The sequence below is a fragment of the Pimephales promelas genome, chromosome 8, assembly GCF_988280905.1.
Source record: "Pimephales promelas chromosome 8, fPimPro1.hap1.1, whole genome shotgun sequence".
Taxonomy (NCBI): Eukaryota; Metazoa; Chordata; class Actinopteri; order Cypriniformes; family Leuciscidae; genus Pimephales; species Pimephales promelas.
Window position 1 is genome coordinate 18681032 of NC_142776.1, and position 22896 is coordinate 18703927.

General features: G+C 39.8%; 1 protein-coding gene across 1 annotated transcript; it reads left to right on the top strand.

The window, feature by feature from the left end:
• The first annotated feature begins 106 nt into the window (after positions 1 to 106).
• Positions 107 to 21176, top strand: pik3r6a (phosphoinositide-3-kinase regulatory subunit 6a). Its single transcript, XM_039691712.2, has 6 exons — positions 107 to 405; positions 5326 to 5446; positions 7561 to 7634; positions 7952 to 8066; positions 16501 to 16571; positions 17744 to 21176. The coding sequence occupies exons 1-6, from the start codon at positions 327 to 329 to the stop codon at positions 17848 to 17850; spliced, it is 567 nt and encodes a 188-aa protein (XP_039547646.1). The 5' UTR covers positions 107 to 326; the 3' UTR covers positions 17851 to 21176.
• The last annotated feature ends 1720 nt before the right edge of the window (positions 21177 to 22896 follow it).

The following is a 22896-nucleotide window of genomic DNA, read 5'->3' on the forward strand; positions in this document are numbered from 1 at the left end:
CTTTTACCACAAATAAAATAGAAACAAGCATTATATATTTCTAAGAAGAAGAAGAAGCGTTTATTATGATACTGCACAAAACTGTCTTGAGTTGTTATTGTTGTTGTTGTTTTTCCAATGACCACACGATGTCGCCAACGAGTCAGGAACAGGAGTGCAAGAGCTGTAACGATGTCCAACTATAATCCTCTGCCGTCGCTATTTTCCTCAGTAAAGAGAACCGCTGGATCCGCTGCCTTATTTTAGCGTGCTCTCTTGCATTGCATATCTCAACTAAGTCAGGATTTTTTATACAGTCGTATAAGAAAAGGCTTCAGTGACTCGTGATGGATGAAAAGCGCAGAGCATCCTGTCAGTATGGATCCCTGGAATGCACGAAATGGAAAACAGATGTGGACCAAACAGGTATCCCTACACCTGTCACTGTATCAAAACCTTTCAGAACACTTGCATTTTCTTGTCCATTGGACTTTTTGCCGATTGAATTCCACATGTGGAACTTCTGCTAATTTAGAGATTGGGTTCAGGGACAGGTTAATGTTATGCTGAGATCGCAAAACAACTCATAGTTTAGCCATAAATAACTTAAATGTTCTACATTTGTCTTTGGAGATATTATCGTATTAATGTGGATTTAGTAACAAAACATAATTTGAAGTCACAGTCACACAAAGAGGGATGTATGAAGGGGGTTTGGGAAAGAACCTGTCTTTCCCGGTGCTGCTGTTGAGTTTACAGTGTCATATTGGCTTCTTTACATTTTCCCCTCTTAGCACAGGGCAGTGAACCTTCTACTGACTCCCAGAAGAAGCTTTGCTATAGCTAATGAACCTTACTAATAAAACTTTGCTAAATAGTCTTAGAGATCATCAGGGTAAAGCAAATTTAGTCACTGAAGTAAACAATTACTTTCTGTTTTATTTAAACTAAGCAACTACACTTTATGTATTTTCTTTTATTTACATTTCAGAAAAATACTAAAATGCTACTGTAAAAACCTATTAATTTGTTACCTTGTCTTAGGCTATGTGTATGATGTAGCTAAATTTGTAAATTGTTTCCGTAAAAATAGGCTACTGTCAAATTTATGCTTTTTTGAAGAACTGAATGACCATGATTTATGAACAAAAAAGTCTGAAAGTCTCAGCGTGACAGATTGTATTGTATTTAAATAGGCTTTGTTTCCTTTACATGCTTTCTATTAGGCTACATCGCAAAACAAACAAAACATATTTTTTTCTGTACTGTGCCAAATCTGTTCTATTGCTTTCTCACTCAGAGTACATGCATCTTAATGTTTTTTAATTATCTAAATTGACATAAGAAGCCTTAATGCTTCAGTGGAGTTGTGAACTTGTGCATTTTGAAATGCTCTGCAATGCTCAAATTTGTAATCTAGATGTGTCTTCTCAGTACTTCATGACTTTTGGTGGTTTGGAAATACAAACGGTCATGTGAGCCAAAAAAGAAAGGGAAAAGGTCAAATTCATACCATTAATATCAGTCAGTACATCATGTTTGAATGCATGTTGTTCTTACTTCAGGCTTGTAGAAAGTACAGTAAGGATTTTTTAATCTGTAATCTGCTTAAAACACACAAAACACATTAAAATGTTAATAAATACTCTAATAGTAAATAAATAATACAAGAATAACAGTACCATTCAGGCATAACATTATGATCACTGACAGGTGAAGTGAATAACACCGATTATCTCTTCAATACGGCACCTGTTAGTGGGTGGGATATATTAGGCAGCAAGTGAACATTTTGTCTTTGACAAGTTGATGTGTTAGAAGTGTAAGGATTTGGGTGAGTTTTAGAAGGGCCAAATTGTGATGGCTATAGACGACTGGGTCACATCGTCTCCAAAACTGCAGCTCTTGTGGGGTGTTTCCAGTCTACAGTGGTCAGTATCTATCAAAAGTGATCCAAGGAAGGAACAGGGGTGAACCGGTAACTGGGACATGGGTGGCCAATCCTCATTGATGCATGTGGGGAGCTAAGGCTGGACCATGTGGTCCGATCCAACTGACAAGCTACTGTAGCTCAAATTGCTCAAGAGGTTAATGCTGGTTCTGATAGAAAGGTGTCAGAATAATCAGTGCATCGCAGTTTGTTGCCTATGAGGCTGCATAGCCGCAGACCAGTCAGGGTGACCCCTGTCCCCCTCCGAAAGCTCCAACAGTATCAGAACTGGACCATGGAGCAATAAAAGGAGGTGGCCTGGTCTGAATCATGTTTTCTTTTACATCACTTGGATGACTGCGTCGGTTACCTGGGGAACACATAGCTCCAGGATGCACAATGGGAAGAATGCAACCCGGCGGAGGCAGTGTGATGCTTTGGGCAATGTTTTGCTGGGAAGCCTTGGGTCCTGCCATCCATGTAGATGTTACTTTGACACGTTACTTGGACCATGTACACCCTTTTATAGAAACTGTATTCCCTGGTGGCTGTGGCCTCTTTCAGCAAGAAAATGGAGAGACGACCTACCAAGATGGAAGTGTGGGTCTGAACTCTGAAGGCCAGGGGGTGGATACGGAACCTGAGGGAAGGCTGAGCGTGGGCCGACGTCAAAAGTTTGGAAGTGGCAAGTACTGGAGCGCAGGAGCCAGGGTGACAGGTCGAGGAGGAGCGAAGTCCGCTGAGGCTGTAGGCGGAGTGACTGGCTCTTCTCGCCCAGAAGGAGATGGCTCCCTGCAGGCCCGAGGTGGAACCATGCCACTGAGAAGAGGAGAGGACACAAATGGATTGATGAGAGACATTGATGACTGTGTGGCAGGAGTGGCTGAGGACGAAACTGGACAATTGTAAACAGTCCAATGAGACCAGTCAAATCTTTTATAGTGGTTTAGAGAGATGGTGGGACAGGGAGGCTGGGTAGGACTGATGAGACAGATGAAGAAGATTCTGCAGACAAGATGGTAAGGGGTAATACGGAATTATTTTCTCTCACAGTCAATATTTAGACGGCTGCCAGATTCTCACTCTCAGTGGTGGGAAGGCAGGTGTGGCTCTCATCCTTGCCTTCTGGTTCCACAAACACTCCCTTGGCGGCATATGCTCCCTTGCGCAACTCATGGCGATGTTCAGCTCTCACACTTTCGAAGGTGTTGGCTCACAGTTTGTGGCAGAGAAGGGCTCGACATCTGTGGGTTTATGCTGCTCCACACAGTCCGATGGACCCGGGCTGGGCACTGGGTTGGGACTGGGAGTGGGGCAGGTAACGTCATTCACAGTAGATGCAGATCAACAGGATACCAGCACTCACTCTCTACAAAGGCGGCGAAGCTCCCTCGAGGAGCCTTCCCGTACAACTGCTCTCGCATTGATGTGCTCATTCCAGTGAGCAGAAACGAGATGAGGCAGTCGTACGGCAAAATCGTTAGGTAGTCCAGATCGAGGAAATCCTCTCGGTGAGCCACGAGGTAGAGTTTTCCCTGCTCAAGGCAAAGTAGCTTCACAGCAGGGATGTCCATAACAAACGAAAACAGGCAGACGCACAACGATAAAGATGAAGTATAACAGGTTTTAATAACCCGGAAAGGCAAATTTCAACTTAGAATAGCAGCACAAAGTACACACTGACGAGAGCCCACAATTAAGTAAGGGTTAATGCCCGACGAGGTGTCCATTGTCATGTTTTAATGGACGACGGCGAGGCGTGAACCGGCCGACGCGCAGCGGAGGACGGTTGCCTCCGCCGAAGTCCATTAAAACCTGACAATGGACACCTCGAAGGGCTTTAACCCGCGTACCATGGTCACTTGCCAAATAAAACATTTTTAAAACATTAGCTGCTAGTTTATATTTTAATTAGGCTAAATCAAGTTTTTACAAATAATAACTCGCCTGGTTTATTTAGCAACCGGAGATATTTATAGTCCGCTCAGCTTGTAGAGCCCTTCAGGTTCAAAAATGCATTTTTTGTTTTTCATGAAACACAAAGGTAGGCATAGTTATCATTATTATTTTTTTTAATTACACATAAAACAATTAATCAAACAGGCTTCTTAGGCTTGAAACGCTGTACTCTCCTCCTGCCTTGATTGTCTGGACAGCTGCGTAAAACTCCCGCAGGGTCTCATTCAGAGCAACAGCGGTGTAATTTGCGACGTTTCTCCGTTTTATTTACATTTTTATTTCTTCAGCAGCATCCCAGTCGTCAAAGTTGTCATATTCTCCATAAATGTTAAAAGAAATAACAAAATCGCTCATTGTTGTATTAGTAGGCTATGTAATATCTAACTAACGTTAGATGTTTGTTTTGATAGAGCAAATTGTTAATGGATACTTTGACTGCCTGTTGCTATGGTTACTCACAGCTGTTGTAGGCAGCGCATTTATTTAGTCATTTCGAATGGTAAACAGGCAGTTTCACCAGAACTACTTTACTAGGTGTCCTCTATCACTTTTTAACGGACACCCTCCAGCCAATCAGAATCGAGTATTCACCCAGACCATGGTATAATATTATATAATTTATTTGTTATTATTATTTTAACATTTCTCCAAATAATATAGAGCATCTTCATCTTCGTTTTCTAGTAACAGACCACTGTATATTGGCCAGGGCTGCGTTTCTCAAAAGCATTTTGAGGTAAGTTAATCATAGAGACCATTGGTCCCAATGGTTCCACAAACTACTTAAGATTACGATGCTTTTGATATTGTTGCCCTATTGTTGGTTTAATTGCTTCTGTTTCCTCAATTCTAATTTGCCTTGGATGAAAGCATCTGATTAAATGTAAATGTAAATCTGACAGAAGGTATTACCCTTAGCCTTGCATAATGGTTACCATGCCACTCATGAGAAAGTAGCAGCCAGTGACATAACCAATTGTAGGATCAGGCGAAGAGTTATGCTAGGCCTGCTAAACCCGTGCAAGTAATAATTTGTTGTGTGACAGCCGAGGTTGGTAACCTCGACATGCTGCAATTTTCTGCTGCTGCTAAAGCTTTGATTCATTGGTGCAGGAGGGATACAGAATGATGAAGAGGTTTAAGAGGTCAAGAATCTATTAAAGAAAAGGAAGTAGGTAGTAATGATAGACCTGAATGAATTGTATATAGGTTTACTTTACACTTGCACTTTACGTGTGCTATTTAAAGAGGCTCTGTGGTTGTTTATTGATTGGTGCTTCTTAAAATGTACCTCACTTTTCAGAAATTCTCCACAAGCACTGCTAATTTTGAGAGAGAAGACATTGCATTAAATCTGATATTTAGTATAGAACGCAATTTGATCTGCATTCCTTGTGGATCTCCTTGTGGTTGTGAGAGGGGTTTCAGACCAGATCTTCTTGTTTATGTTTTTACAGAGGCAGATGTGGTCTCAATGGCGGACTCTACTACCACAGTGGGAGACATTGAGGGGGAACTCTGTAAAATTGAACGGATCAGAGACATTTTGGTCAGGAGGGAATCTGAGCTCAGATACATGTGAGTAAATTGATTTTCACATGTAAATACCTATAATATATACTGTGGGGCCCAACTATCTGTAACCACTAGTGAAAATGCTTCTTCTTTTGTATTACACAATATGTTATTAGGGCCAACATTGAAACGTTTAATTGATTAATGTTGGCATACATGAACGTCCGAATTTCATTTTTTTTTCTTTTTCTTTTTTTTTTCTTTAATGTCAGCAGAATTTGAACTGACATGGGCTATAATTAATCAAAGACCCCTCATACAATCTATATGGTGGTATGCTCTGCTGTAATTATGACAAAGCTGTTTGTTTTAATTTTTTATTATTAAAAGTAACTGGAAGTGACAATGTATATCAAATTAAATGTGAATGTTCTTTATCAACCCTTTGATGCGCAAGCTATAGATACACCTTCTAATGCACAACATGGGTCTAAAAAGACCCGTATTGATTTCCTGTTATCCATGCATGGCTCGGCATTTTTTTTTTTGTTTCACCTTTTGAAATTATTTTATCTGAGCATTTAATATTTCATGATGTGAATATTCTAAATATCTTGTTTTCAATTATCAAATTAATATTTTAATATTTCCTAGGTTTGGTGTAAATACATCAAGTTTACACACATGGGTCTAAAATGACCCATCTATGCAAGTGTGATAAAACAAAAAAATAAAGAACACTTTTTTTTTAAATAACAAATGTCACAGTTGTTTAGATCAACACATTTACTGTAAAACGTTAAATGTTGATTGGCCACATTGTCACACATAACACACATATAACCGATAACACTGAAATAGAACTGTAGTGTAGTGCAACTGTAGGGGATCTCCCCACCACCAATGATCTCCTGTTATGACTGTTCACTTCGAACCGTACCTTGGACTGCTCGCTGAGGCTGGTGGGTTAAAAAAATAGTGAAGCGGGAGAAAAAAACTAAAAAATAGTGAAGCGGGAGAAAAAAACTAAAAAATAAATCCATTCGGTTCGGGTTTGTGGCTAACTGGCTATAGAAATCACACGACAAAGGGGATAGCCAGCCAATACTCCGAAATATAAGATATCACAACCACATCAACATAAATGCAAACATAAGGGCTTAAATACACACAGGGATAATTAACGTAACCAGAAACATGTGCAAGCTCAATCAAAAACCATGGAGTCAAACTAGCAAAGGGAACACAGGCAACCAGGAACAGAACACAAAAAATAAAACATATATATATATATATATATATATATATATATACATATACATATACTATATATTATTATTATTATATTTTATTAGTATACATTTTCACACTCCAGATATAATAAAACACAATGACTACATGGACAATGAGCTACTAATGAATGTAGTTGAATGTAGAATGTGTACCAAAAAACTGTATTGTTTATTATAAATGATAGTCAACAGCCAAACTCACAAGCCTTGAGCGGTTTGTAAAGTTGATCTGAGATCACAACTACAGTCATCTGTCCTTCTTATTCCTATTAAAAAGAGCTACAATCAGCCAGCTGCCCCTCATTAAAATGCTAATGTTTTGCTTTTGATGCTGCCAGAATGTCTAATACATGTATATTGGTTTCCCTTCACAATCGTTTGGGGAAGAGCATTGCCTATTACAAAACCAGTGGGGCATTTCTTCACGAGTGTTTGATTGGTGCTCAGCCTCAACTGCCTGTCTCAACTAAACCAGAGAGATATAAAGCGAAATCTTGTGCTATAGCTTAACAATTATCCTGCAAAGTTTAGTTAAAATGGTATTGAAATGCGGATTTATACCAAACAGTGATATTGACAAGAATGTTGATATGAGCAAACAGGTTTACGGACTAAATGCATTTTAAATAGCTATCTGGCTTTCTAACAACTCAATGAATTATACTTTCAACGTGATGAGGTCATGCACTGTAAAAAAAAAATATTTTCATGATTTGTAATCACAACATTATTTCTTTTGTCAAATCAACTTAAATAATTTATGTAGTTCAGATAACATACTATTTTAAGTTTCTGATGATTAAATCAATCACCTTCATTGTATTAACTAAATGTTTCATTTTTTTACAGTGTGTGACAATGTTTGCGTGTCCTTTTATTTTGCAGGATGGATGATATCCAGTTATGTAAAGAAATTACAAGACTGAAGAAAGAGCTTCAAAAGCTTCTGTCTATCCCAGGTATGATCTGGAAATGCCACTGGCATATATTACATCAAAAATATAAATAATTAAATTGGCTAAGTAAAACTTTATCAGCGATCAATGTTTTTGTTTTACAGTTTACCGATTTAAAAGTCCCTTTCACTGTACCTTTACTAAAGTTAGAGATTAGAGATCTCTCTCTTTGTTGAAATGCTTTACCATTTTCTAAAAGTAGCACAACAAGAAAACATGCACTACTAATTAAACCACTAAATCCCAACCTCATTTTGCAGAGATTATTTTGTTTAGATTTTTCTGTTCTGTTAATAAGTAACTGTTAAATCCATTTTCAGATAATGACAAGTCTAATGAAGACAAACAGAAGGAGGAAGAGTTTCTGAAACAGATTCATAAATTAGTGGAGGCAAGAGACTTCTTGGTAGATGACGTGGAGTTTGAGCGTCTCAGGTGAGCCAATTTCAGCAATGCTGGAAAAAGATGGAGGCTGACACACAATTCATTTGCACCCTTTATTAAATCTCTGACTGAGCTCAATTCCGAGGCAGACAGGATTCTGTCGAAGGCCTGAGGGGAAAAACAATATCACTCACACTCTATACATAAGTAATAGGATTTTTATTTGTAATAAAGCCATGCTGCAGTGATTAAGGGAATTTAATTCTGGAAAATTCTGCTCTACACACATTTGTGATTGAATCTGGACTCGCTGTTTATATGTCTATGTTCTGCCTTCCCTTACGAAAAATAAGTATAGGCTACTTCAAGTTCATTTTATTAACTATACTTTAATAAAGTTCTAGTATATTGTTAAGGATACTTTATCTAGAACGTAAACTAATATCAATGTACTAGAAGTATACTTGTAAGTGTACTGTTTCAATACTACTTGGGACACCACTTTTTAGGGTGTGTTCACACTTTGCATGTTTGGTTCGATTAAAACGAACCCTGGTACGATTTCTCTGTTATTGAGGCTCATTTGAATAAGTGTGAACAGTGCCATCCGAACATCTGTATGCATCAAACAAGCGGACCGAGACCGCTGAAAAGATAAATCTTGGTCCACTTCCAAACAATATCTGGTGCGGTTCGAATGATAAATGAACACAACACAAACCGAACATGTAAATGAACCAAAATCAGGAAAATAATACAATGAATATGACAGAATGCTTGTATTAAACGCATATCGTTTAGTAATAAAAATGGTAGTAAACTTTGAGGACACAACTAGTTTACAACTTAAAGCTTTTCATTTGTACTGCAACTATGCTACAAGTACAAGACTTTTACTGTCAAATACTTGTAGCTCATTTTAGAGTTTATGAAAGTACAATTTAAATTATACTCTCAGTAAACAATTAGTTTTATAATTGTCTTCCAGTATACTTGTAAGTTTTCTTTAAGTGAATATTGTAACATTATACTTAGTTACTTTTGCACTTAAAGTATTTTACTGTTTCTATTTAGGTATTCGTTTTTTTATACTTGAAATATACCTTTAACTGTACAGTAACTCTTTTTTTAAGTTTAACATTTTATTCTAGCTTCATTTAAAAACAGCAACATTTTAAACAAAAAGCTGAGAAAATATATTTTTTAATCTATCTAATCTAAGTCTGGATGGGATTCAGAATCATGGTCAAAACACAGATGGAGCAGATCGAGTCCATCAACACTCCCAAAGCTTCACGGATGTTCCCTCTTCATGAGTTCGATAGCCTATTTCATTCTGTAACGTTTTGAACTTATATGCTTTTTAAGGTTTGATGATCGCATTATTTTACATTTACGTAAGCAATCTTATATCGTGTTCCCTTTCGTATGTGAACTCCTACGTCTCGTCGGACACTAGGGAGACCAATTGCCTTTGCGTGAATTAAAACAAGCCAATGAACATTGGCATGCAGAATTTGCATTCTGCGTCCCGCCTACCAGCGCGGGTATAAAGCGGAAGCAAGCGCACACACATTTGCTTTTAGCTTCGGAGCCTACCAGTTGTGTCCTCTGAGTGATGAGCTTCAAGATTGGAGAATAACTTCATGCTCAACAAGTTTTCTGTTTCTGTTTTCTGTTTTTCTGTCAAGACCTCTCTGTGACGGTGATCCTCGCGATCTCCCAATGTACCAGCTGCTGATTCATGCAATCTGCCTTTTTTCAAAGAGCTGTTTTCACAGCTGGTATTCCGTTGAGTGCTCACAGCGGGCTTGCAGATTCCCTGCTGTGTTGCCGTATTGGTCCCTGTGTGCTTCAGCACAATTAAGAGAGCGTTTTCTCTGAAAGAGCAAAACGAGTGAAGTTTGCAACCTTTTGACGATGACGTTTTACCCGTGTGTTTCTGGCTGTGGCCGTTTCCTGTTCTCATTTGACGGCCACGATCACTGTTTCACGTGCCTGGGCTTAGGCATGATGAGACTGCGTTCGTGGGTGGTTTATGTTCTCTCATGAGATCTTGACCACGTCGGCACATTGTTCATCTCCCCTTTCTTGTAAGGGCTTGAGCCGCTCAGCATGCCATGTGGCGTCGAGCTGCCGGCTGACAGCGCATGTTGTCACGGCAACCCAACCCACATAATTTGCCTGTTTTCCGATCTAGTTCCTCTTCTGGTAGCCAGCAGTAGATGGCTATTTTTGTTAATAGCATTGGTGATCTGAGCATTACAGTGAGCGTTCTTCGACGAGACCACCTCCTCGGAACCCTCGCTCCTCTTGCGCATTGCAAACAACCTGAGACTGTGTTTGTGGGTGGTTTATGCTCTCTTATGAGAGCATGTCCTTGTCGGCACGTTGTTTGTCTTGCCTTTCTCACGAAGGGTTGAGCGCTCAGCGTCCCGTGTGCCATTAGGTTATGGCCACGTTCACTGTTTTGCATGCCTGACACCTTTCGGGTGGAATTTCTGGTCCTTCTCATGAGGGACCAGCTATTTCACTTAGGCCTCCAGGGAAGGATCAGATGTCGATCGCTGCATCGGACAGAGGGCTGTTACAATCTGGAAATTATGACGCTGAGTTCCCACTGTAATTGTGTGTGTACTCTTGCTGAATCAGATTCAGACTTGACAGCCACACTTCCCGGGCTACTCAGGGGGAGCTTTGCCCCGCCCCCGTGCCTGCCCTGATGTGTGTAAAAAAGCTTTTAGCAGTATGTAAGCAAGTTGGTGCTGTGGAAAGCCAAACATGCCAAAATCTGAAAAACGTTTTTTTCCTCTCTCACTACCCTTAGTGGTGGGGTGGCTTTGCTAATAGCGGACCACCTCTTCTCCACTACAAGTCTGTGTGAATCCAAAACACATAGTACACCATCGCAGATGTAGGGGAGTCGGACAAGAATATGTTCCTGAACTCCCCCATATCCCAGGGTGGCGAGACGTTGGAAAGCTACACCCAACAGTTCTCCGCCGCTCAGAAGAAGTCGGGGGTGATCAAGTACATCATGCCCCAGAGATGGGCTGTGGCTTCCCCGTCCCCGCCGGCTGCTCGTCACCGAGGGAGCCCTCCTGCCGCCACCCCTGCCCAGCCCAAGCAGCAGCTATCTAAGCAGCAGGATGTCGACCACAGGAGAAGCGCACAGCCCGCTCGGAGTTCATCTAAGCCCCCAGCAAGAGGAGAGGTAAGCGACCCTGAGACGGGCGACCCGGGGGACGTGGTGACTGCTTCTCGGGAGGGTGCCTCTGCATCCATCCTTCCCCCGGAGGAGAGCCGGGTGGAGAATCTTCTTTTCCTTGTGTTTATGTTCCGCCGCTGGCCCCCTGGTCGGTGGTACCCACTAGAAGAGTGGTTTCCACTTCGTCTGGGTCACTCACAGTCAAGACTGGCACTCCAGGTTGACGCTCAATTGCCTCGCCGCTCCCAGTCTCCTACGTCCAAGAGGGCCAGAATGACAGTGTGTGCCGCCATGTTGCCTCGCCACTCTCATTCCCCTCTCCACAGCGCTCAGATGAAAGTAACGGCGCCACGGCCTCACCACTCTCATCTGTCGCTGGGCAAGGAGATGCGGAATCCAGGACTCGACGCCCCCGAGCCTCGCTCCTCATTTCCCCTCCTTTCTTCGCCACGGGTCAGTCAGCAGTGGAATGCCCCAGAGAAAAATTGGCTTGCTGCTTGCCCCCCGGTGGAAGCAGGTAAGTGTTGCACCGCACACTCAGATCTCTCTCTCGGCTGCAGCAATGCCTCCGGAGTCCAGTCCCTGCCCCTCCGCGGGAACGCCAGTGGTCTGAGTGGGCTCGTTGGTGCGGTCTCTCGAAACCTGGCTAGCACTTCCGAGACTGTCCCGCTGGCTCATCCGTACCACCCGGTTCGGCTATGCAATTCAGTTTGCCCGCCGTCCTCGCAGGTACAGGGTCATCCTCTTTACCCAGGTAAGTAGTGGCGAAGCCCCTGTCTTAAGGAAAGAGATCGTCTCCCTGCTAGTGAAGGGTGCGATCGAGCTGGGCCCTCCAGCCGAGATGAGGTTTGGGTTCGAAAGCCCTTACTTAGAGGATCTCTAAGTCATCTCCTCCTATGGAGTCTGAAGTATCTGAGGTTGTTTTGGGCCATTCACATTCCGGGTGTGCACCTCCCTGGCCTATTCCTCTGAGAAAGGACCTGCTTTCTTGAAGACGGGGCACTCTATGGCACCTGCGTCCGGGTCCCTCTGGGGGACGCAGAGGTTCTAGGTGGCCTTCCACAGGCTGTGGTAGACACCATCACTTCCACTAAAGCCCCCTCTTCGAGACGCCTCTACCCGTTGAAGTGGAACCTATTCGTCGTTTGGTGCTCTTCCCGCCAGGAAGACCCCTGAACTTGCCAGATCGGAGTTGTGCTTTCCTTCCTGCAAGATGGGTTGGAGTGAAGGCTGTCTTCCTCCACCCTCAAGGTGTATGTTGCCGCAATAGCCGCTCATCACAATACAGTTGACGGGAAGTCGTTAGGAAAGCACAACCTGATCATCAGACTCCTCAAGGGTGCTAGGAGGTTAAATCCGCCTTGTAATCCACACCCTTTACCCTGTTGGGATTTGGATCTAGTACTTTATGGGCTCTATCATGCACCCGGCACAAATGACTTTATACACAAACACATTTCTCATTCCTATTTTGAACGCGCGCAAAGCGGGATTTTTCCCTCCACAGACGCACGTGGGTAAACTAGGAAATGAACTTGCGCTCCCTGGGCAGATCAGCTCAAAAAGGAGGCCAGATCGGAGTTTGGATCTAGTACTTTATGGGCTCTATCATGCACCCCGGCACAAATGACTTTATACACAAACACATGTCTCATTCCTATTTTGCACGCACGCAAAGCGGGATTTTTCCCTCCACAGACGCACGTGGGTAAACTAGGAAATGAACTTGCGCTCCCTGGGCAGATCGGCTCAAAAAGGAGGCGTGTTTCGGCGCAAACATTCCCTGGTGCTATTTTAAAGTTCCAGAAAACAATTGCACCCCTGACCAGAAAAAAAACTGGTCCAAAGTCAGTGGCGCGTTGCTCATTGTTCATAATGCTATTTTAAGCAAGCATCCTTCCCCATAATGTAGCGGGTGCACAACGAGCATACACTTTGATTCTCTCATCAACACAGATGCAGTAGTTTTTATTTTTGCAAATCATACATTATAACAAGGAAAAATATTAACACATGAGGGAAATCATTGTGGTTTACATGAAGATGAAAAAACCTAATTACCCATTTTTTAAGGCTAATTGTGGTACTGAAGGATCAGACCTGTTTGCCCAATAGGGGCAAGAAACATATGTTTATAATGTTTAACTGACGCTGATGTGCGAGGGTTTCTCCCCTCCCCATACAACGTCGCCTCTCTGTCTTTCACTGCCCTGACAAGAACATCGGTCTCATCGGCTGTGAATGCTCCTGGCGTGCGCCTGGTAAACTCGCCGTTATAATAACAATCCGTCATGCAACATGCGCACCTGCTCTTAAAGGGTATGTTGGATGGCGCTCTGATTGGTTTATTTCACGTTACGCCCAAACCACACCTATGAATAATGAAGCTACTTCAGACCAAACCCTTTTAGATTTGCGCCAGGTGCAAGAGTCATTTATCCCGCCGGGAAAATAGCAACAGCGCTGGAACCCGCCCACAAAGTTACTTGCGCCATGCGCTTTGACACTTGCATTTCAGATCGTTAAAATAGGGCCCTATAGCTCTTCAGAGGCCCCCTTTTGAGCCCTTAAATACTTTGGAGTTGAATATCCTGTCCGAGAAGACAGCTCTCCTGTTGGCTTTGGCCTCTTTCAAGAGGGTAGGGGATCTGCAAGCATTTTCGGTCGATGAATCGTGCCTGGAGTTCGGACCGGGCCTTTCTCATGTTGTTCTGAGATCCCGGTTCGGATATGTGATCAAGGTTCCTACCACTCCGTTTGTAGATCAGGTAGTGAACCTGCAAGGACTGCCACCGGAGGAGGCAGACCCAGCTCTAGCTTTTCTCTGTCCCGTACGTGCTCTACGTTGTCATGTGGACAGATCGCAAAGCTTTAGGAACTCAGAGCAGCTCTTTGTCTGTTACGGAGGCCAGCAGAAGGAGAAGGCTGTCTCCAAGCAGAGGTTAGACCACTGGCTAGTGGATGCTATCATCCGGGCTTATGAGTCCCAGGACGTGCCTTGCCCACCTAGGTTGATGGCACACTACTAGGAGTGTCGCCTCCTCCGGGGCTCTGGCGCAAGGTGCCTCGTTGGCAGACATATGTGGAGCTGCTGGCTGGGCGACACCAAACACATTTGATAGGTTTTATAGCTTACGAGTTGAACCTGTTTCCTCACTGGAAAATTCAGCCAATGACAGGGAAAGAGTAAAGTATAGATTTGAAGTAAATGACTCTACCAGTGGACTAGCCTACACACACACACACAAAAAATCAATATTTAGAATTAGGAACATATCTTTTTCCTTTAGAATTCAATATTTTCAAAGAATGGAATTTTATAAGACAGTAGCCTCTGTAAAACTATGTGGAAAAAAGTATGTAATAGGCTAATCAATCAAAGGAGTAAACACGAGCCAAGTATACTTAGAATACTTAGAATTAAGTATATATAGTATATATTGTTAAGCATATCCCATATATTAGACTTGGACTTAATTATATTTGTAAGTATATATATTGTATAGCCTATGCTATATTAGACTTTTATGTCAGTATAAGTCAAGTAAGCGTTAGTGCAATTTAGTGCAGTGTAAGTACATAAAAAGTGGACTGAAAGTGCACTTTCTTATTTTTAATTATAATAAGTATACAAATATCACACTTGAATAAACTTTTTCCTAGGGCTGTCTATAATTATGGTGCATAGTGACATAATTTAAAGGCAGCTCATCCCAAAAATTGTTTCCAATATTTAATGTATTATTTTCATCTATTCTTCCAATTTTAGTAAATGATTGTTATGGGTGCTAAAGAACAATTACTTTATTGCAGCACCATGTTAAAGGGTTAGTTCACCCAAAAATGAAAATTAAGTCATTAATTACTCACCCCCATGCTGTTCCAACCCCGTAAGACCTTCGTTCATCTTCGGAACACAAATAAAGATATTTTTGATTGAATCTGAGAGCTGAATCAGTCCTACATAGAATGCCTAAGGGACTGGCTCTTGACGGCCCATAAAGTCATTAAAGAAAAGGTTTAAATATTCCATGTGCCTACAGCGGCTCAATTACAAGTTTATCAAGCGACGAGACTACTTTTTGTGCGAAAAAAACAAATAACGACTTTATTCGACTATTCCATTACTTCCTTATGGGCGCATGCGCGAGAACTGAGACGAGGACGTTCTCATTCGACCACTTCTTGTTACCGGCTGCTCACCGCTTAGGAGTTTTACCGCCCCCTACCGTATAAGATGATGTGCTGATATAGCTGGAAACGCAAAACTTTCTGTTTACAAGCAGAGGAAGATGCGCGCTGTACATACGCTTTTAAATTAGCGTATTTTCCGCACTATAAGGTGCACTTAAAAGCCTTTAATCTTCTAAAAAAAACGACAGTGTTCCTTATAATCCGGAGCGCCTTATATATGGATCATCATTTTATACGGTAGGTGGCAGTAATACTCCTAAGCGGTGAGCAGCCGGTAACAAGAAGTAGACGAATGAGAACGTCCTCGTCTCAGTTCTCGCGCATGCGCCCATAAGGAAGTAATGGAATAGTCGAATAAAGTCGTTATTTATGTTTTTTTCACACAAAAAGTAGTCTCGTCGCTTGATAAACTTATAATTGAGCCGCTGTAGGCACATGGAATATTTAAACCTTTTCTTTAATGACTTTATAGGCCGTCAAGAGCCAGTCCCTTAGGCATTCTATGTAGGACTGATCCAGCTCTCAGATTCAATCAAAAATATCTTTATTTGTGTTCCGAAGATGAACGAAGGTCTTACAGGGTTGGAACAGCATGGGGGTGAGTAATTAATGACTTAATTTTCATTTTTGGGTGAACTAACCCTTTAAGGAGTATCAAATGAGGATAGACTGAACAGCACTGAGTGTATTTTTAGACCAGCTGGTGTTAAAGATGCAGTGACCATCTTGTTGCCGGCTCTTTGTAGGTCCATTACCAGCCAATTCTGAAAAGCTGAAATAGAAGTTATGGAACAAATTGCAACTGAGCAGAAGTCTTTTTTTAAAACCGACAGAATACTATGAATATATATATACAGTATATATATATATATATGTATATATATATATATATATATATATATATATATAAACATAAATGGATGATAAATGAATGCACGTTATATTTTTAGATTACATTTCAAAGCAGTAATATCAAACATTGAACTAACTGAAGAACATGACAACCATGCAAAAATGAATGAAATAGTCAATCGTCACATAATGCTTTGCAACATAATCATCACAGTTACCTCTGCTACACAGGGAACGGGAGGAGGACAAAGAGATGGCTGAGTTTCTTAAGTCCAAATTACCAAAAAGCTCTCAAACCAAGAGTAAGTCATTCTTTTATAGTTGGTTGAACAAAGTAATGTTTATTTTAATGTCTAAAGTTAATGTTAATTTAAATGATTTTCTAATCGTTTGTCAATGTTTGTTTTAAATATTCCAGTATAAAATAATATTAAAATCCAAAATATTATCGTTAAACATAAAGACCTCAAATCACAATTTTCCAGCCCTTTCTGGCAAACTGTCAACATTTGTTTTTAAATGTAATTAATAAAATGCATAATAATAATAATAACACAACAATAACACTTATTAGCAATAAAGCAATTTTAGATTCCGCTGATTTAACGCCTTCATTGGCCTGTTCTTCCTTTACTGTTTATTGTGGATTCTGAAATATGTGCTTGATTTTTATAGTAAATGGGTCAACATACAAGTAGAGCTAACTAATAAATCTGAAAAGCATTTTTTTAACATGCATGATTTATATGATTAGAAATTGTACACGTATGACAGTAAAGTACCATTCCCTCAATAAAATGACATAAGTGGATTTCCCAGTTCACCAATAATGCAACGTCCGAGTTTAATTAAACACTGTGGGCAAACTGGGACAGTGTCAATGTTGCATTGGACAAAGAAAATCAAAGTTACATGAAAAGCATTATGAAAAAATCTGATTTGCAAACAATATTGTTCACAAAGTTTTCTTAAAATAAATGAATACTATTATTTAGCAAGGGTGTATTAAATTTACCAAAGTGATGGTAAATACATTTATAGCGTATTTATTTTCTTTATATAATACTGTTATTTTGAACTTTCTATTAATCTAAGAACCCTGAAAAAAAATAATGTCATAGTTTACACAAAAATATTAAGCTGCACGACTGTTTTCAACATTGACAATAATAAGAAATTCTTGAGCACCAAACATAATATATTGCATATTATAATTATTACAATGAGTAACACTTTAAAATGTATTGAAATAGAAAATAGTCATTTTAAATTGTAATTTTTTTAATCAAATAAATGCACCCTTGGTGAGCATAAGATACTTCTTTCAAAAACAAAATAAAATCATACCGCTCTCAAATGTTTGATTGGTGAAAATTAATATCCTAATTACAGCAAACCCATCATATTTTGCATTTTTATAACCTTGGGGTGGAAGGGGAAATATCCTAACTGTTTATGCACCTCTTCTATGTAGATGTTGGGAGGAGACCCAGAGTCCAGCAGAACACTACTCCCTTCGCAACCAAGACCGGCCTCACTTTACTGAAAGAGTGCTGTGGATTCACCTGCTCTATAATGTAAAAGACACACTTTTGGCAGTGGCAGCAGGAACACAATGCGATTCTGAAGCCTTGGAATAGGGTGACCTTTTTATGACATCAAGACACTCAAAGAATAGAAGCCAACACTTGAGGTCTTTGAAAGAGGAAGCTATATGAAGTTGTCTGTTAAAGAAAAGCACTCCATGCGTTTCTCTCAGATTCTTTCGCTCCCAGTTGCTAGCTTTCTACCTAACTTCTTTCTTCTGTCCAAAATTCTGTTTCACTGTAGTACAAAGAACATTTTCTCCAGGGTTCTGCTGTCAGCAGCTCAGCTGGTTTGCTGTCATTCCTTACCCGTATCTTTTCTCTCAGGACACATTGCTAGAGAACTGCAGTACCCGTGACTTCATCATCCATAAATGCATCATCCATAAATCCATAAATAAAAAAGCTTCAGTAGAGATTACATTTCATACCAGTGGTGTACCTGTGGATTCTACAAAATGATATTTCATTGCTTCTTGCAAGTTTCATGACACTTTCAAAGTGAGATATTCACTGAGTGGGGCTAAAAAAAGATGAACGTGAATCTATAGCAACATTTGTATGTGTCGATGAGGGTTAGAATTGAAATGTCTAGTGAGTGGCACTAAAACGTTAATGCTGTGTTGTGTTTAAAAATAATGTAGCACCTAAACCCTACCCTAAACCTAGACTGACAGTATTAACAAAAGCATAAAAATGCTTCTGCTGAAGCAAGTACGCCATTTAAGCTTGCTTCTTTATAGCTCTATTTGTGTCCCAAATCTGTACCAGATGAGCTACCAAGATGAGCTGAGGTATGGCAATGGGAACAGTTAAATACTGTTTATTAGTTCACAATCCATGCATATTATAAAAGTGGTTTGAGGTCATTGTGTTATTGTGCAAGGAGCCACACAAAAATAAGTCTTTATTATTCAGTAATCTCTGCCCCTGTAATAAAAATTCTTAATGTTAATTTCATATTGAAACTGAAGTGAATTGTATACAACGCATTCTCATCCTAGGGCATCATATACTGACGCTTTTGACAATGCATCTAAATCTGACGCACATGGCACCCTTTAGCGTCAATATAACACACTTTGGTTATGGGTAGGTTTAGGTCTGGGGTAGGGTTAGGGTTAGACCACTAGGAGGCGCCTTCTGGCCCACTCATATTGACGCTAAAGGTTGCCATATGCGTTGGATGAACGCATTGTCAAAAGTGTCAGTATATGACGCCTTGGGATGAGAATGGGCTGATGTGTAGCCTACGTTTTTAGAGTTTTGCTAAAATAGAGATAGAGGCTTGTGTTTCCAAAGAGCCTGTTGTACAGTGTCTAAGTGGCTAATGAGCTTATTACACCACAAGTTGAACAATTAAGCTAAATGAGTTCTTTTATTATGTCACAACACTTTCCATAATTGACAATATAACAGTTTTCTCAGTAAAAATGTTCACAGGGGCACAGACGCATTCAAAATAAAATATATGAATAAATGAATAAAAAATAATTAAATGAAGAAAATTTCATTCTGTTGAACATCATCCGATAGAGTCACACACCAGGAGCCGGTATATCCACAGCTTGAAGTCCAGCATCACACACAGTGCCAAAGCACTTGTTTATGTAGTAGAGTGCTTTCAACGATGTCAAGGGCTCTTCTCTGTGGAGACAAGGTTCCATAGCAACAAGCGCATAGAACAATTCATCTTTAGTCGCTTTAGTGGCTGTATAGTCGCTAAAAATGTTGTTAATCAGGAGTCAATTCACACACAGTGCTTAGTTAGATGGCAATGGAAAAGATCAACAGGCCATTATGACCAGGTGTGTCCTAGAATAATGGTTAACAGTTTGGATTTTGTTTGCATGAGTGGAGGACTGTACTAAAATGTATGAATAATTCAAATAATCAGCATTGACCCTGAATTAAATTATGCTTATCTACATTATTACAGGATTAATTACGGTATTAATAAGAATAATGAGGTATTGCTTTAAGGAGCCTTTTAATTAGTATGTTGGACTGCTGTGACCCACAGTTCTCAGCGGTGAGCATTGTGAGTGGAAACCCCTGTTGACTCTGGTCTCAGTGAGTCTTTATCGCTAGTTAAAGGTCGGTCCTGTCACTCATACACTAATCACCTGACTTCAGACTGCTCACATTTGCTCATTAGACTGAATGGTGTGATTCTCAAACATGAAATGAGACTTCCATTTTTTGTTAAACATGTCGACTTGGTTTTATGTTCTTTCTTTTCTTTCTTTTTTACATATGAGAACGATAAGCCATTAATGTTGAATTATGTGATTTGTTTTCCTGTTTTTTCTTTATTTAAAGTCTCTTGACATTTCAACTGAAAATGTATGAATGACATGGATTTATATGAAATCTTTATTTATCAATTCGTAAAAAAAAATGAGTTGTCATGAAAGTGTGTCTTCAGTGTCATATTAGCATTATATAAGCTTTCTACTACTTTCTTCTGTCCAAAATTCTGTTTCACTGTATTACAAAGAACATGTTCTCCAGGGTCCTGCTGTCAGCAGCTCAGTTGGTTTGCTGTCATTCCCTACCCGTATCTTTTCCCTCAGGAGACATTGCTAGAGAACTGCAATACCTGTGACTTCATCATCCATAAATGCTCAAGTTTCAGTAGAGATTACATTTCGTACCAGTGGTGTACCTGTGGCTTCTAAAAAATGATATTTCATTGCTTCTTGCAAGTTTCATGACACTTTCAAAGTGAAATATCCACTGAGTGGGGCTAAAAAAAGATGAATGTGATCTAGCAACATTTGTATTGATGAGGTTTAGAATTGAAATGTCTATAGAGTGTGTGTCATCAGTGATATATTAGCATTATTTATATAGTTTTTATTAATATGTTGAATTAGCTTTATTTTATTTTCATTTGCCATTTTTGCTTATTAATATAGTTTTCATTCATTAGTCATTTTTAGTTTTAGCCTAATTGTATCTCATTTAAACATCTTACATTTTTACCAAATTTCAGTTAACAAATGCAGTATGTTTTATAATCATTTTTGCTTTATTTAGAACAACACTGGTTGTCATTTTAGTTCTGATGATCCACAATCAAAAGATATCCATTTTCAATGTGAGTGTGGCCCGAAGGGATTCCCCTTTAAAAGCCTGGAAAACATCTGCTGCCTTTAGTAGCTGGTGACTGGATGTAAAAACATAAAGGCTGCATCTCTGAATTACTTAAAGTACTATAAGAACGCTGCAGCTTCAATTAGAGAAACTGTTTCCCCTGAGGTTGTCTCCTTTATGAAATAATAAAACATTCAGGTTACACTCTGATATGGTCTTTCATATCGCTCTTGTCTCTCTTTTTCTTTTTCTTAGATACTCATAATGATGTAGTCCATGCACGAGCTTTCAGTTCAGTACCAGGTTACATGGTTGTCTTGCTATGCTACACTGTCAAATGTATTTAGATAAAACTGCTGGAGCAAAACTTTAACTATTTTTGATGTCTTTCGCAACTGGTCTCTAGTATTTTTATTTAAAATATTTATATTAGTTGAGCTGGATGATTCTGGATAATTTTGTCTTTTTTTTTGTTTTTGTTTTTTGCTTAAAATATAGAAATCATGATCCTCCAACTATTCTAAATAGGCAAAACAAAATAGCATGTCATTTAGAGGTTCTGATAAAATGTATAACAAATATACATGTTATTATGTTTAAATGGATGATTCAATGACTCACTAATAAAAACGTGAATCAACACTTCTTATAAATGAATGAATGATGCAACGACAAATACATTTTAAACAGTCACTTGTCGCCACTTATTGGTGTAAAGATGTAATTGATAAAATATTTATTTAAAACATCAAGTTACATTCAAATGCTGATTTACTCTATTTGGATCGCTACCAGACATCAGCACTTAGTATTATATCCTAACTTTTATCTGGACGTCTGTGGTGATTTGAATTACTGTAACACAAACTGAGAGGTTAAGACTGTGTTGTCTCATACGTGACAACTGATTTGAATATCCTGCTGTAATTTTGTCAAAGATTTAATAGACATATAGCCGAATCAATGTCATTTTATCGTGCAGCTCTAAATTACAGCTACCAACATGAATGCTTATAATTAGTAATACTTATGTAGTAAAGAGTTATTAAACATCTGTTCAATTTCTCATTAATGCAATTATCTAATCAACCAATCAAATGTCAGTTGCTTCAATGCATTTAGGGGTGTGGTCCTGGTCAAGACAATCTCCTGAACTCCAAACTGAATGTCAGAAAGGGAAAGAAAGGTGATTGAAGCAATTTTGAGCATGGCATGGTTGTTGGTGCCAAACGGGCCAGTCTGAGTATTTCACAATCTGCTCAGTTACTAGGATTTTCACGCACAACCATTTCTAGGGTTTACAAAAAAAATGGTGAAAAGGGAAAAACATCCAGTATGCAGCAGTCCTGTGGGAGAAAATGCCTTGTTGATGCTAGAGGTCGGAGGAGAATGGGCCGACTGATTCAAGCTGATAGAAGAGCAACTTTGACTGAAATAACCATTGCAACTGAGGTATGCAGCAAAGCATTTGTGAAGCCACAACACGCACAATCTTGAGGCGGATGGAATACAACAACAGAAGACCCCACCGGGTACCACTCATCTCCACTACAAATAGGAAAAAGAGGCTACAATTTTCAAGAGCTCACAAAAATGGAAGACTGGAAAAATGTTGCCTGGTCTGATGAGTCTTGATTTCTGTTCAGACATTCAGATGGTAGAGTTAGAATTTGGCGTAAACAGAACATGGATCCATCATGCCTTGTTACCACTGTGCAGGCTGGTGTTGGTGGTGTAATGGTGTGGGGGATGTTTTCTTGGCACACCTTAGGCCCCTTAGTGTCAATTGGCCATTGTTTAAATACCAAGACTATCAGCTGAACAAATTCTTAAGCTCAAATGGATACTTCGACAATTTTCAATCTGGTTTCCGATCGCATCACAGCACAGAGACAGCTCTCATAAAGATAATAAACGATATTCTCTTAAATACTGATACAGG